This window comes from Uloborus diversus, chromosome 7, assembly GCF_026930045.1.
Source record: "Uloborus diversus isolate 005 chromosome 7, Udiv.v.3.1, whole genome shotgun sequence".
In the NCBI taxonomy this organism is placed as follows: Eukaryota; Metazoa; Arthropoda; class Arachnida; order Araneae; family Uloboridae; genus Uloborus; species Uloborus diversus.
In genome coordinates, this window is record NC_072737.1 from 30,810,491 (window position 1) to 30,826,944 (window position 16,454).

The 16,454-nt window shown below is 33.4% G+C and overlaps 1 protein-coding gene across 1 annotated transcript in view; it reads right to left on the reverse strand.

The window, feature by feature from the left end:
* The window catches only part of LOC129225600 (sine oculis-binding protein homolog A-like), a 184,535-nt gene that overhangs the window by 36,960 nt on the left and 131,121 nt on the right, over positions 1–16,454 (reverse strand). Inside the window, exon 3 of the mRNA XM_054860055.1 lies at positions 16,189–16,275. Within this exon, the coding sequence (XP_054716030.1) occupies positions 16,189–16,275 (87 nt within the window). The remainder of the gene's footprint in view (positions 1–16,188; positions 16,276–16,454) is intronic.

Genomic DNA, 16,454 nt, shown 5'->3' on the forward strand with positions numbered 1-16,454 from the left:
ATAAAATAGAGTGAAGACTTTAAATAAATTAATATATAAGTAAGTGTTATAATTATAACGAGCTGTACAATAATGATTCAATTAGAAGCATAAATTTAGACTGGCCCAGTGTTTTCAGCAATTCCTTCTTTAAATTATAATTATTGGCACATTATTAACAACATCTTGGTGAAATGATAATAACTAAGATTCTTTTATAATTATGCGCCAACTCCAAAAATTACATTCAAAAGTAAACATTGCTTAAAGAGGATACTATTTTGTTAGCGTTCAGATCAGCTTGTAATCACTCGAGTGGCAGTTAGTTTTTTTCCTCTCAACTCTTTTAAAATTGTTTTATTATACTTTCGCTGTTTACTTCAAAAATTTTGCTTTATTATTTTCTATAGATTTACGTTTATGTGTTTTCTTTTTCCGATAAACATTTAATTATTAAATGCATTTTCCGAGAAAATTCAAAATTACTTCTCAAGAAAGACATCTTTCATTTTACGATAAAGATGATCTGCGTCAGCAAATGCTTGTACCAATCGTACCAATATACATTAGCTATCAAATGCATTTCCCGTGAAAATTCAAAACTACGTCTCGAAAAGAGGGTAGAAAATAGCAAGAAATAAAACAGAAGCCAGCAAAAAACGTAGTGGGGAAGTTGAATTTTTATGTATAACAAACAGTTCGCCTAGACGGGGGTTCTCAAACGGTGGGTCGCGACCCCCAGGAAGGTCGCGGGATGTGTCAGGAGGTTTGCAAGATCTGGAAGAAAAATTTAAAGAAAAAAGAAATTTATTGCTGTTTTAAATAAAAACACAGCAAATACGCAAAAAAGTACAAAAATAGGTCAAAAACTCATAAAACTATTGCAAAATTATAAAATCAGTAAAAGGTCTACTACTGTCTCTTATTATAAAATAATTCAAGAGACAAAAATTCCTGTTTATTTTACGAGGAACTTGTGTTTTTAAGGATAAAACTTATCGAATTTTTAGTTTTTAGTTATTGTTTTAGGCTTTAGACACAGGTAAAGCTTGGGAGGGGCGGGGGGGGGGGGGTCGCCAAAATACTTAGTCTAAAAAGGGGGTTGCGATGTCTAAAATTTCGAGAACTCCTGGTTTAGACAGAAATTACGTATCCCAGAATATTGTATTGTCTGCAATAGACATAGTGTCTGGAAAAATTAATTTGGAATAATAAAATACTTGGCCCTTTCTTATGATCATAGCTCGTTGTATAGGGTTTTTGTACACACTTCAGAAGGACAAAGTTATTGTCTTACTGGAAAACACCGCAGGTTCCTAGGACGTTTGAAAGGGTTGCCGAGGAATAACTGAATGACCAAGAAAAATAATTTTACTGAAATTTGGTTTTTGTTCATCGCTTAAAATAAAAACTTTGTGTAGTTATCAGTGTTCAATATTAATTAACTCTGATTAACCAAAGAAGATTACGAATTCAATAAATTTTCATGATTTTAAATCTTTTTCTTGTGTGGAAAATTTCATATGCCATGAGTGTCGCTTAATTAAAGGTTTTTTTTTTTAATCATTGCTTGGTTTTTATAATGCATAAATAAATTAATAAATTCGGAATAAATTTAAATAAATGAAATATCTTTGATCGAATTTTTAACTAAATTTTAAAGAAAATTGTGAATGCATTGATTTTTTGCCATTTTGAATGGACCTATTCTATGAGAACAACTTTTGTAAGCAATGAGAATCTTATAACAAAAGTTTTACTAAAGATAATGCCTGGTTTCGGGGGAAAATTTTGTTTCATTTAAATATTAGAGATAATTTCTTTTTTTTTGAAAAATAAATATACTAACTCACAATAGGGAAGTTTTCGATTTTTCAATTTTATTTTTATATGATAGAGTAACATGTATGAACATCATAGGTGAAAAAATTTTTGCGATACGATAAGTAGTTTTTTTTTTAAATTAATTTTTAAAGTTCAAGCGCCTGTGACGTCAGATGGCATAGGAAGTGACGACATGCGCCTTCCGGTAGGGCAGAAGCCGAAGGTCACGCATTCGACTTCGCAGACGAAACGTAAAAGGCTTATCTCCTCGCATTTAACTCCTCACGTTTCTGGAACATTAAACCTCTCATCCTCTCGGAAATATTCGAATATCCTCATTGATGTTACATGAGGAAGATTATTTAGATTGTGCTTTAACGAATCCGGTCTCCATAGTGTGTTCAAAAGGATTATTTAATTTCTAAAAAATAAAAATATCAGCGCGCTCAAAATGTTCCTAGCGAAAACAAGGGATTTTCGGCGGAAGGCTGCCATTCGCGCCCTGTGACGTAGGCTCGTGACGTTTCAGAAGAGCGCACTTTTGCGCGTGGATTTTTAAAAATTCATTAAAAATCAACCACGGTGTTTTAAAATTCGGCGATGGGGAATTTTTTAGTTTTGAGGGTCAATTAACAATATCCAATAGCCAAAATATGAACATTTAATAGGTTGCAACTTCCCTATTATTTTCACATAGTAAAAGTTTAATAATTCTAAAGTTTAAGAAATATTAACTATTTAAATGAACAAAAAGTTACGAGCTTAAAATAATAAAGGGCGGTGGGATGTCTCTGGGAAAACATTAATGGAATCTTAAGCGATAACAGCATAATATGAAATTGTGAATGCATTGATTCTTCGCTCTTTTAGATAGTCCTCTTTTATGAGAACAACTTTTGTAAACTATGAAAATTTGGTAACCAAAGTGTTACAAGAAATAATGCCTGGATTTGGGGGTGGGATTTTATTTTATTTAAACATTTAGTCATAATTTTCTCTTTTTTTACATAAATATACTAACTTACAAATATTTGAACAAAATAAACATTTAATAATTCTTGAATTTAAGAAATATTAACTTTTTGATTGAACAAAATGTTACGAACTCAAAATAATAAAGGGCGGTGGGATGTCGCTGGGAAAACATTACGAAAATCTTCAACGATAACAGCTCAATCTATGAAATCGTCCGTCTGAGTAATGCCACAAGAGAAACAACGAAGATTTGCCAAACTCACATTCACTGCGGATCCCATAATCATCATTCACGCAATGTCCGACACGAGTCCTGCTGGCAATCAGTTTGGTTCGCCTCAAAAGTCAAGCCGCGGCCACGGTATGTTGACGGACTCATAAACCAAATGAGGGTCACTAATGAATACCAAATCACTGACCGCGGTCCGAAAAATGCCCACATCATAGTCTTGGGGCTGCAGCTAGCGACCACATCATTATCGAGATGGCATTAATGCGCTTTTAATGGAAACCCCATCAAAATTACATTTGAGGTGGAAGATGCCTACGCGTAAAGACGCCCCCAAATAAATCATAGCCCTGATGAGACCTCGCCAGATTCGGCTACAATTGGCAAATGCAAATCCTTCCCGCCGTGGTGGAGGAAAAGCGATTGTGGAGGAATGGCTGAGTCTTTATCAAGTCTGATTGATAGTTCCTTGAGGCGAGTGGCGAACCTATCCGGAGAGGAAAGGTGATAAAGTAATTACGATGCAGTGGCAATGTCTACCCAGAAGATGAATAAGAATAGGAAGCGTTTATTAGTATAATGAAACATTCCACGCCGAGAAAAGTTTGTCCAAAGAGATATCATGACCATTAGTTGTTGAGGTAATTTTTGAAAGCATACGGAGCGCTTGATTTCTGGTTATCTCTTCGGGAAGTTTTCAGTACGTTCTCGATAATCAAAACCTAATGAAAACCCGGAGTTTGAATGAGTGTGTGAGGTTAAGGGTAATAGCAGGAAGGAAGAATTTTCTAAAGAAAATTTTCCATTTCACTATCAGGATGATGTTAATCCAACATTTGTTTGGGTCCAAGTTTATGAAGTCGTAAAATGTAGCGGAAATTTTAGTACATTGAATGTACATTACATCAAAAGAGTGACAAAGAAAATTTTGAATGTTAGTTACAATTAACTATGAAAATATTAATCACGTATGCATCAATGTAAGGTTTGGGGGAGCTGCAATGAAAATGAGTACTGCTTCAAAGTGGAGAAGTAAATTATAACTTTTATTGTTGCTTCAAAAATTATCATTTGCAAATTAGAGTAATCAAGGGCCCAAAAAAAAAAAAAAAAAAATCTAAAATGAAGAAAAAATTTTGCAGTCGGATGACATTTTTTTTTTAATGTTTGAAGTAAAAAAACTAATTACACTGAAGAAAACAGTTTCTCTGACTTACAGAGTATCAAATCTTGCAAAAACTTGAGTAAATCTAATTTGAATTTTCACTGAGAGCACAACAGTTATAACAAACTATATGTTATTTTTAAAGAAGGCTTCATTGTTCTTTTTTCAATTTTTTATTTAAAAAAAATCTAGTCAGGACATCTGCAATCTTTAAACACTAAATACTATATTTTATGAGTGATAATGCGAAGGGGAAAAATGGTAAGAATCATTATTAGGCTTGACCGATCCAATGTTTTTCATACTAAACATTTATTCAGCCAATGAGAACCATGTAACAACATGTAGTAGTGTCACTACGGAGAAGGAGACGGCCCGATACGGATGACATCCTTCGGGAGGGGGGGGGGACACAACGAATCAAAAAGTTCCCCAAAATATCTTAAATTATGTTTAATCTGCGTATCTGAATTTGACGTAGATAGAGCACAATATGGAGAGGAGAGGGCGGTTTACATATGCATCAAGGAAAGTTTTTTGCATAAAATGCGCTCATAATTTAAATTTGTCTCTCGTAGCACCAGAAAAAAAAAAGAGTTATCTCTAAAAATTTCTAAACCTTCATGTTTAGATAAAACGTTTAAGTTTTTTTTTTCAAAGGAGAAAGGGAGAGGAGGGAGGGGGAGGGTGGCACCACGAACAACCACCCTAGGTGACACCATTGCTAGGAACACCGCTGCAATATGATATCAAGCATAACCACATTTATGTTTATATGACAGCCATTCGCAAATAGAATGGCAATGAAATTACATGTAACGTCATTTTGAGCAGTTAAAGTATTTTTTTCTTCGCAAGCTTCTCTCTGCTACTCCAACATTATTCACATTTATAGAAACGATAAAGTGAATCAATTAAATACTCAGATTAATATAGTATATGTCAATACTTTTATTATTATTGTCACGTGTTTTTGAACTTGATTCCAAATATGTCTAATAAAGAAGTTTCATCCGTATGAATTGTCAAAGCTCTAGCGTGGATCAGAGCTTTCTATTTAGTTTTATACGGTGTTGTGACGTTTTTAACTGTTTAGAATTTAATTAGTTCACGTATAGAAATGTTACTTTTAGTTTAAATCAAAGATATTTCGTCCTTAGCTTCTGATTAAAGTTACTGGATGTAACATATATATTAGCTTTGAAGAATTCATATTCATATTTATGTTCTGATTAACCAAACGTAATAAAAATTCACGTTTTCCTTTTGCATTAAGTTACTTATTAAGTTAAATAAATCAAATTTGAAGCTTCACACTTACTAGCTGGTATTTCTTCTATATTAACTCAAGTAAACTTTTTATGATGCACAAAATCAATAATGTTTAGCTGGAAATAACCACTTTTCTCCCAAATTAGCGTGTAAAATTAACATTATATAATTCATTTTAATATTGAATTATTCATGTAATTATGTCAATTTACTGACTCAATTTTAAGTGAAATTTTATTCGCATATTACAGGAAGAAGCCCTTTATACAGTCATATTAATTAGAGAGTCTCCTGCAGCTTATTATCAAAACTGAAAAAGCAGAAAAGAAAATAAACACAAAGCAATAAACCTTCTGATGCGTATTAAAATATTAACTGACTAATTAACAGGTAGCTTCAGTTTTATTTTAAGCGGAAAATAAAATACTGTAGTAGTATCCAAAAGAGTTTAAATTACATTATTAAATTATCTCAGCCAATGATTAGAGTTGCAAAAAAAAAAAAAAAAAAGGCTGCTTTAAAATGAAATTTAAGCAATTCTGACTTTTATAGCTATCAGAATATTTACTAATTCAAAGGAAATTCCCTTAGAAGTTTTGGTTTAGATTATGCTTTATTTACAACACTAATCAACACCAAAAATGCATCCGGCTCGAAAATAGCTATTTCCGAAGTATTTTGCACCGCCAAACACGAAAATCACCATAAAAAGTTGGGATTAGCTCTAGTTTTTAAGATACAGTGCCAACTAGAATAGTGAATTCTCCCTAATGTTGTCTTTTTCTGGCAGATAGAAACAACCCCTATGGAACTGACTGTCTTCTAAGCTTTGACCCCTGGATGAGATAGAAAATCCCACTACATAAAACTGAAATGGACTTCAAGAAATTTAAATTCTAGGAAGAGAATTGCCCAAAATCAGCTTCTAGTAGATCCAATCATTTCTGCTCCCACCCATGCTCATTATAAGGTATAATGCAGAATTCGAGAAAGCTATGAACAAAGACGGTTTTCCAATGCCTTACAGGGAAATTTCAAATAGTATTTTGAAGCTTAGGTAAAGGAGAGAATTTTTAACGGCCCTTCAAAGGCGCGCAGTTATAAAAATTACTGTTTTTGAAAAAAAAAAAAAAAAAAAGCGAGGGAAGAAAAAAAAAAACCCAGGAAGTCTTTAAGGGTTGTATTACAAGTATTTCTAAGCAGCAGAGAAGAAGAGAACTAAAAACAGTAGGCCAAACAATCCCTACGGAAGTTGTGTGACCGTTGATGAAGGATAGGTCTCTGAAAATCTATTTTGTTCACTTATTCCAGGATATTTTGATTGAAAACTAAAGCTATGAACAAAGAGCATGAGGAAAGGTTTCCCCAAGATATCTTTACAATGGAACGCAGATACCAGGGTCATTGAGCTGAGTCAATGCTCACCAAATGCTGCTGAACTATTGCAAGAGATGGTTCTTATTTGAGGTGCAAAAAGTAATCGAAAATGAAGCGTTTACAGCAATAAGTCAAAAGCAATTATTGCTTTTCGAAAAATAAGCATAATTTCATAAAACAAAACCTATTTAATAACATTTATCACACAAGATTTTTTTTTTCACCTTTACACATGTGGTTGCTGTGTAACTTTCTTCAGGGGGCTTTTACGTATCTTGAAAACAAGAGCTAATAAGAGAAATCCACTAACATATTCGTTTTTCTCGAACTATTATTAGGAATAGACTATTTAAAATCAGGATGCAGACAAAAAGTTATTTTTTGTTAACTAGTGTAATCACTTAAGGGGGAACCAGTTTATAAAGCCGAAATTTTACTGTTTTCCGTGAATGTTTTTAACAAGAAAGAAATAACTAGAATTTCATTAAACTTGAAGGATATTTTATTCATCTTTTGAAGTACCCCTTGTAATTTTTTCAAGTCATTTCCACCAGAAACAGTGGAGTTAGAAGCTGCTGTTTACGGGCGGTCGCCATCAGAGCTTGTTGTTTGTGGGAAATACCGATGCTACAATTTTATCTGTAATCATTACAATTAGTAACTAATTTACAATTAGTTAGGGGCTATGGTAGAAAATATAGCCGGAAACTGCATTTTGTGATAAAAGCATGAAACTTGTCATGCATGTAGACAATGTCCTTACAAACATTTTTAGAAGGGGAGGCACTTCAAAATCCCCCTCTCCCAAAATCCCCCTGGCGCCATTTTAATCAAAAACACAACACAACTTTTATTTTTTATTTTTAGAAAAACACCCACTGTATCTTCCTTTGTAAGTTCTATTATGCTTACTAAAGAGTGAAAAGCCATCAAAATATGTCTTAACCTCCTAATTTTTATAATAATTTCAAAAACTTTTATTTTTTTAAACGAAACTTTAATTAACTAAAGTTTTTAACATTTCTGGAGGGGTTGTTTGAGAAATGTTTTTTTATGCATTTTAAAGCACTATGTTAAAGAAAATCAATTCATTTATAGTGGAACCCAATAATTCGAACCCATAAAATCCGAAACATTAGAAAATCCGAACATATGTTTTAAAAATTACTGATAAAAACTGATGACAAAACTACAAATAAAACTAGAAATAAAAATTATAAACAAAGCTAGTATTTTTTTCAAAACTTGAAACAAACATTTGAATATTTATTTAAGAATGAATAAAATACCTTGATTAGTTAAAACGAAAATAATTTTCATTATCGGCAAAAAAAAAAAAAAAAAAGAGAACTTCAAACACTTTTTTCGCAATTTTTTGGAAGTTTCACTCACATGCTGCTGTTTTATAAATCATATTTGCACTAGCAAAATGAGGGGAGGGGGGGGGCACGGATATTTTGTTCATAGAACTCCAAAACTTATTTATTAAAAGCTTTAAAACAAATTTTAAGTTTTTTCTTTTCTCATTAGACAATTTGAAACATTTGTTCCATGTCTTAAACGATGTAAGAGAACTAACATTAATTACTGCAATAAGGAGTTGAGTGCTATGTTAATAAAGCTAACAGTATTGTTATTATTAATAAAATTATTATTTATTGAAATATAACTCACTATTACAAAAACTACAACTAAGACTACAAAAAAATCTGAGTAAGTGATACGTACAATGATTGTACAGATGGTAATTTAAAACGATTGAATTTACTAGTAATTCACACAGATACATAGCATGTTCCATTGCAGTATTTACACATCGATGTGCAGATAAGTTTATTTTTGAAGCACCCACAAGTTATTTGAGAGCAGTTGTTTTTTACACTTGCATGACATAAATTCGCTTTAAGCACTTGAAACTGCGGGCAAACTCAAACAAACAAGAACGTGTTTCTCATCAATTACTGTAAACCCCAATCATGAATTTAAGTTCAGGGTTAATTTTTAAGCATACTGCCTCAATGATATCTACCTTGATAAGCACTAAATATAAGTTGTCTAAGGGCTTCAGCTGTGGGTGATAATTTCATCATTCATCTTTGTTTGCTGGTGGAAAAACATTTTCTAGCTTCATTTACGGACGGAAGTTACATGAAGACAAGTAGCAAAGATTCGCCCAGATATTTGAAATTTTCAATCAGGTATGCTTTTTTTTTAGGTAGTTTAAGCTCCATTTTCTTTCTCCCTTTTTGTACCGCTCATGGAAGTATGATACACCTAAAATGACAGCGGGGGCCAACAGTTCTTACTCATATGCTTCTGTATCCTCTTTCTGCTATATGTACGAAGATCTTACAATCAGCTTCCTCGTGATTTGATGGAGCTAGAGCTGTTGTATTCAATGAAAATCACTGTCGAATCATTAAGAGCAAAACAAGATGGTATAGGCAGTACAATCATGAAAAACAATTCTGTCTTCTTATCTGCATTCCGGAGAAAACTGATCCAGTTCTCAGGAAGCAAACCATTTTCTCCAAAATGATATCTTTCTCCTATTCCTCTTATATGTCTTGCATCTGTATCCTGAATAGACTTCAAATACTCCAACAAAAAAATTTCAGTCCTAGGTCGTTTCATGTGAACAATGAAAGAACCATCATAGACAATAGCATCACAATGTATCTCTTCACTTATTCTAAAAAATTGGCATTCATCATTTTCATCTTCAGCAACCCTTCTCAATTCGTTTTCGTCTTCTCTCGAGTAGTCTTCATTAGTAGGAATACTATTACTTAATTCATTGAGCAGGAATGTTAATGATTAGACTTATTTCCCGTACAAAGAGCTCCATTTATTGAAATCGCTGGAGGGTGAGGTTGATTTTCATAGAGGAGAAATTCATCCAGGTTTAAATGTACAATATTGCAAATAATGAAAAGCTTTGAAAATGAATCTGCATCGAATTTTAATCTTTTCATTAAACAGACTTACTGTTTTTTCTGTAAAAATGAAAGACTAAAAAGATTTTTTTTTCTACCCGTGAATATGAAGTGACTTTTGAGTCACAATTCTTTTCTCTATGAATTTGTTGTAACTTTTTTTCCCAACATGCCCATCTTCATGAGTTGCTCCACATATTTTTTGTCTACTGCTATATTCGTCTCTAATGAGAACAATTCTTTCGATGTTTCTAAAAATGGATTTCCATGTTCAGCTATTTCTCTTCAAGGCCTGACTCATCAAGACCTTTCTTGACAACAGGCTTTGGAAACTTAACATTTCTTCACTGCGCATATACAGCGTTTCTTTAAACGAGTCGAGGTGCAACTTTTTCAAAATGTTTAACTAAATTGATAACTTTAAGACCAACCAACGTCCATCTTAACGCAGTTGGATCTGTGATAGACCAATTACACCCCCGTTTCCTTTCACCACCACATTGTTTTGCTTGTAAGCATGGTCCAATTTAATTACAGAAGACACGTTCATTTTCTTTTTTACAACAAACATTCCTTCTTCGATGCCTTTGTGTACGCCTAGAAAGTTTGTGGATTAAAGAAGATCTTTTACGAAAACTGGTTACCATCGAGCATAGCTACTAAAAAGTATACGTACATCGTTTAGTATAGCGATAAGATGCGAAAAGAACACAGAATCAACTCTTTCAAAGTTTCAGTTATAAAGTTCGTTGAAAGCTGTGATCTATTCAACATTAACACTAAAAGCCCCAGCTTTAATACGGTGTTCCAAAATTTGAACATTGGGGGATGGTGCGTTCTTTCTCAGATTTTTAAGTTATAAAACCTTCTCTGTCAAAAGTGTCAACATTGCATCGATGTGAATCTTTTTGTAAGAAGCAGTTAGAGACATTTTATTATACACTTCAGGTATGTTTTTTTCTCATAAAATGAGTAAAAGCTTACTAGTGATCAATCGGGTAACGGAGAATTAACAACAGCAACAAAAGTAATAATAGTAATAAGAAGAAGAAATTTAAAATTCAAACTTTAAATTTCTTTCGATTAGAAATATGTTGTCTTGACATTAATTTCACCCATTTTTCTTCAAGTCCTCATTCTCTTATACCCTTTGGAAATAGTTTCGATTATGCGTGCTCAGTCATAAAAAACGAGGTACATCATGGCCGGATAATTGGACAGTTCGGGCAATTAGAGTTCGGATAACAGGAACCCTACTTTAATACAACCCTAATTAAATGTATCTTTGAATTCAGAAACCAGTAATTATGTTATGAGGGTGGAAAATTCACGTCTGATAATTTATAATTTAAAAATATCGATTTTTTAAACACTTTTGTGAAATTATTTCTCAAATTAAAGGTTTAATGGAGCATTAAACGGTGAAAAATATAATTAACATCTATGGAGTGATACAACCAATCATTTAAAAAATTATATTATTATTATTTTTTTTTAATCGCCATTTTTTGTTTTGGACCAAAAATGGCCGCTAGGGGGGTTTTGGGGGGGATTTTGGAATGCCTCCCCTTCCTAAAATATTTGTATATACAATGTCTACAAACATGCCAAGGTTTCAAAATTTTATCCACAAAATGCAGTTTCTTCCCCCGTAGCCCCCCGACTAAATTTTTTTTTCTTTTAAACAACATATTTCCTCTGAAAATAAACCTAATTCTGATCAAAAAAGTTAAAAATTGGATGTTTTTGAGATATTTGATCACAATGTCATGTTTTCTACCATTTTTTTAACTTATTTCTCGCATTAAAAGATATTCTTATCAACAATATCATCCCAGAGTTAGGTTCATATAGTATTGAGTATAATTGAATGAAGAATATTCACAAAAAATTTTAGAACGATTGGTCAATAACTCTTTAAGCTAGAATGCCAACCAGTTGAAAAAAAAAAAAGTTTCGTGAAAAATGAAATGCATTTGAAAAAAATTGCTGTGAATGTTTTCGGATCTCCACAGTCACTTGAGTAGCATCGGAACTAAAGGGAAGTTTTCGCTGAAGTTTTGGCAACATATTTCTTGAATAAATTTACCAATTTAATGACATAAAAAAGTGAATTTTTGGACACTTCTAAACTAGTATCCCCCTAATGCTGTTACACTTCTTGTTAATGGATGCTATTTTTAAGTTTAATGTTTTTTTTTTTTTTTTTTTTTTTTTGCTCACTTACTTAATTTGGCGTTTTGACCATTTATTTTCACTCAAACAACCTTAGTTAATGATTAGGGTTAGCCGAAAAAACTAATTTTTTATTTCGAAGTTGTAATAGCGCGGAAAAGTTGCGAATTATAAAGACAAACAAAGGAAAAAAAGAATTATGGAAATCGATTGACATCTTCCGTTTGCGCATGGGGCCTAAAGAGTCTTAAAATATGAAAAAAACATTAGTTTTGAAATTTTTTTATTAGATGTTTTCTTAATGTAATAGTTTGTAACGTCTTTAAACAGAGCCTCAAAACATTGTTTAAATTTGGTTTCGAGCAGCTAATATCTTTCGGTCGTGCATGAGCCCGAAAATTTTCCAAAATAATGAAAAAGTTACATTTTTAAGGGTTTTCGGTATTTGATGAATAATCAGTATTTAAATATAATAAACGAAGTATTTTTTCAGTCGAACTGAAAATGATATAGAAAAAAAGAAACTGTCAGGTTCAGTCGATGTTTTCCGGTAGCGCGGGCCTCAGGAACTCTCGTGCGCAGATGTCGGACAGCAATCCAGACAACGTCACTCGCTTGACTGGGGGGCGCCCCGCCTTCCTAGAACCACGTTAGCTGTCTCCCAACATTGTTTTTTCAGTCTGCATTTATCAGTAGTGATCTCAGTAAACTATTATTTAGTTAAATCTAACTGTTTTCATTCTGCAACTCTTGTAGTTTTCTGCCATGATATATGCCTGTGCAATGGGCTGTTTCTCTCCTCTTTTTCAATGAATTGATATTTCGCTACAAGTTTAAGCTCTTGGATGGCAAGACAACGGAGCCCAATACCTCTAAAGGGTCAATTGGTCTTGATGAAAAGTTTGTTGGCTGTCTGGAACATTACTTTCAATCAATTCCCAGTGCACACGCAGACCATTGAACGATGCTTAAAACTCGTCACGGTAGTCTCAGGAAAAGTTTGTAGAGCTGCATCTCGAGACGGATTTATAAGAACCACCCTACTGTCCAGATCATCCATGCCTAACTTCACCAACAAATAGGTCTTCAAAGTCAGGGATTGAGTCACTGTCGATGTGTAATTCGATGTCGTCGTCGTCACTGATTTGTACCAACAATGGGGAAAAAAGATAATTCACAGTACATCCAGTTGACCATTTCTGAGTATTCTTGCACATAGAAGTTGACTTTTGCGTGAATGTTCTAACTGTTTTCCTTCTTGGATCTATCTGTCTTGATTACAGAATTCTTCGAACCCCAAACATTTATGTATTTATTGTCATCTTGAGTCATGGCTAAACAGTAAGTTTTCTGAGTGAGCGAAAAACCAGTCCGTTCGATCGCAGGGTTGACAGCATAAAGCAAAGGTTTTGGCAAGTACCTGATACATTGTATTGCTTGGTAAACAAGTTTTGGGTCGTCTTAAGATGGTTTGATAGAAAATCACATTGGCATGATTGGAATGATTTTAATGTAAACTATACTAAGTCTTGAAGTTCAGATGCAAAGCTCTCTTCACTTATATACACAATCTGAGAGTTCTATTTGCCTTTGTCAACCACCTCGAATGTGATAAACGCCGAGGATTTTTTAGAGCCAAATCTTTTTTACAAGTTCTTGATTCAATTGCCTTTGAAATATCAAATTAATGATGCTGATTTTTGCTGAACGCGTTTTGGTCCATCTCTGGGACCAGGCAATCATTACTCTGAAAGTTAACTACTGGAAGATTCCGGCAGTCTACTAACTTTTCCCCAATTGACCCTTTAGAGGACTAGACCCGTTGTCTTGCCATCCAAGAGCTGAAACATATGATGGAATGGCAACTCATTGAAATGGAAGAGACAAACTGCTCGTTGCACAATCATATATCATGACAGAAAACTACAAGAGTTGCAGAACTAAAACAGTTAGATCAAGCTAAATAATAGTTTATTGAGATCACTACTGACAGATGCAGACTGAAAAAACAATGTTGGGAAACAGCTAACGTGGTTCTAGGATGGCGGGAATGGCGTGGAGGGGGGTGCCCCGGTGCCCCCAGCCAGGCGAGTGACGTTGTTTGGATTGCTGTCCGACGCCTGCGCAGGAGAGTTTCTAAGGCTTTGCGCTACCGGAAAACATTGACTGAACCTTACAGTTTTTTTTTTCCAGTTCATTTTCAGTTCGACTGAAAAAATACTTCGTCCATTATATTTAAATACTGATTATTCATCAAATACCGAAAACCCATAAAAATAACTTTTTCATTATTTTTGAAAATTTTGGGGCCCATGCGCGACCGAAAGATATTAGCTGATCGAAATCAAATTCAAACACAATGTTTTGAGGCTCTGTTTAAAGACGTTACAAACTATTATATTAAGAAAACATCTAATTAAAAATTAAAAAAAAATTCTCAAAAATGATGTTTTTTTCATATTTTGTGAAATTTTAGGCCCCATGCGCGAACGGAAGATGTCAATTGATTTCCATAATTCTTTTTTCCCCTTTGTCTTTAAAATTCGCAACTTTTTCGTGCTATTACAACTTTGAAGTAAAAAAAAAAATGAGTTTTTTCGGCTCACCCTATTGATGATGTCTTTCCTGTAAGTAATTTAACAAACTTTCAGAGCATTTTAACAATGAATTCATGGGCTTTGAGAGAAATAAAAGGAATACGATAAGTTGGTAAAATGAAGATATTTATAAAAACAAACATGATTTATATCTTAAAAAGTAATTGATTAATTCCATTTCAAGTCAAACAGGTCACTGGGTTTTTCCGAAACTGCGACAACGTATGTGAATGAGAATATTTAAGATTGGAATTATACATAAATGCAGAATTTGAAATGTAGTATTTTTTAAATGCTTAAAAAGTTGGCAAATTGATAAAAAGAACCTCGTTTATCCGGCCCCAGTTTATTCGGATCAAATTTGTAGAGTTAAAAAATATTGCATTCACTTGCATAGCAAATTTGGGGTGACAGTCCAACACTATTGCAGCCGAATTATAAATAATAAAATGTTCGTGAGAAACAATCTAATGTAATTTTGTCACAAAGCAATGTTTTTTTCCTAATAAAAGATGTCTGCTTATTTAGGAATGTGTTTTCTTATTACCCGGATCAGGTCCGGATCTGTAAATTTTGGGCCCTCTGCATCAAAACCTTTAGTGCCTCTCCCCAGAGGCCAGCAGTGTATATTTGCAATGTTAATAAATCTTAGTGCAAGTTTTTTTCAATTTCTTGGACCATTGGGCCCTTTAAGGACGTGCCCCATCCCCCTGCACTGCGGGTACGCAGATACGGGCTTGACCCGAATTTTCCGAATTGCCTTTGATCAAAGTTAGTCCAGCACTCCCCTACACTACCCCTTTTTGTATTTTCATAAGTTTACTTACATTTTGATTAGCAGTTTTTCACTTATAGTGGGAAAAAAATAAACAAAAATTGTAAATATATTATGACTGGAAAAACCATTTCGTAACTGTTAGAACTGGGCCATTTAACGGAAAACGGTAATTTTGTCCAGCACGTGAAGCTTTAAGCATTTCATTAAAAATAATAATTTAAAAGAACGATGAACAACATTTTGTTGCTTAAAAAATCAATGTGAGACTTTTGAAGCAAAACATTTCGTTATTATCTTTTAAAATTATTTCTTTTTTATGAAATATATATAGAAACCGTCACGTGTGGGACAAAATGACCGTTTTCAGTGGAATGGCCATATACATATTTTTCTTTCAACGGTTGAAGTTGTTATTTCTCAACAAATGAGTAATGTTTCCTTTACGTTGGAACCTTAGCTTTCAAAAACTACAATTTGTTTTACCATCGCTATATTAATAGAGAAAAAATATCAAGTAATGCATATAGCAAACTACAAAAGGTTGATTTTGGATGTCCCGCACGTGAAGCATGTAAAAAAGTAAATTTAAAGTAACAAAGTAATTTAATAAAAATAATACTGTGTCAGGAGTATCTTTGTATCAAATGTTAAAAAACGTTCTTACTCCTGTTTAATTAAAATATTAAGGTCTATAACAAAATGTTGGGGAAATATCGAGTCGGATTGTCCGGCACGTAACGGTGGAATAGCCTAACAGGGTTGCGCCCTTAGTTATGAAAATTCACTTTCTTTTGCGACATAAAACTATTTTACGCATTGATTGTTAACTTCAAGATTCTTACGACTTCGATGTATGAGATATATTAGATGTTTTTACCTACCAGGTGCTCCAGGATGTTTCGTTATTGACGAGAGGGCCGACACCATTTGCTGATGTTGCCTCGCCACTTCATCGGAAGCTGCGGATGCTGTAAAATGAAAGAAAATATTTTCACTTCAAGCCCTAATTTCTACAGTTAGACATTATTAAAGCAGAAAAATAATTTCCCTATGTGTATAGAGCAAACGTAGGACACAAAAACGATGTAGTAATTATGTGTTTAACGCTTCACTTTTGCAGCAGCATGACGTATTTATGTCCTCGCAT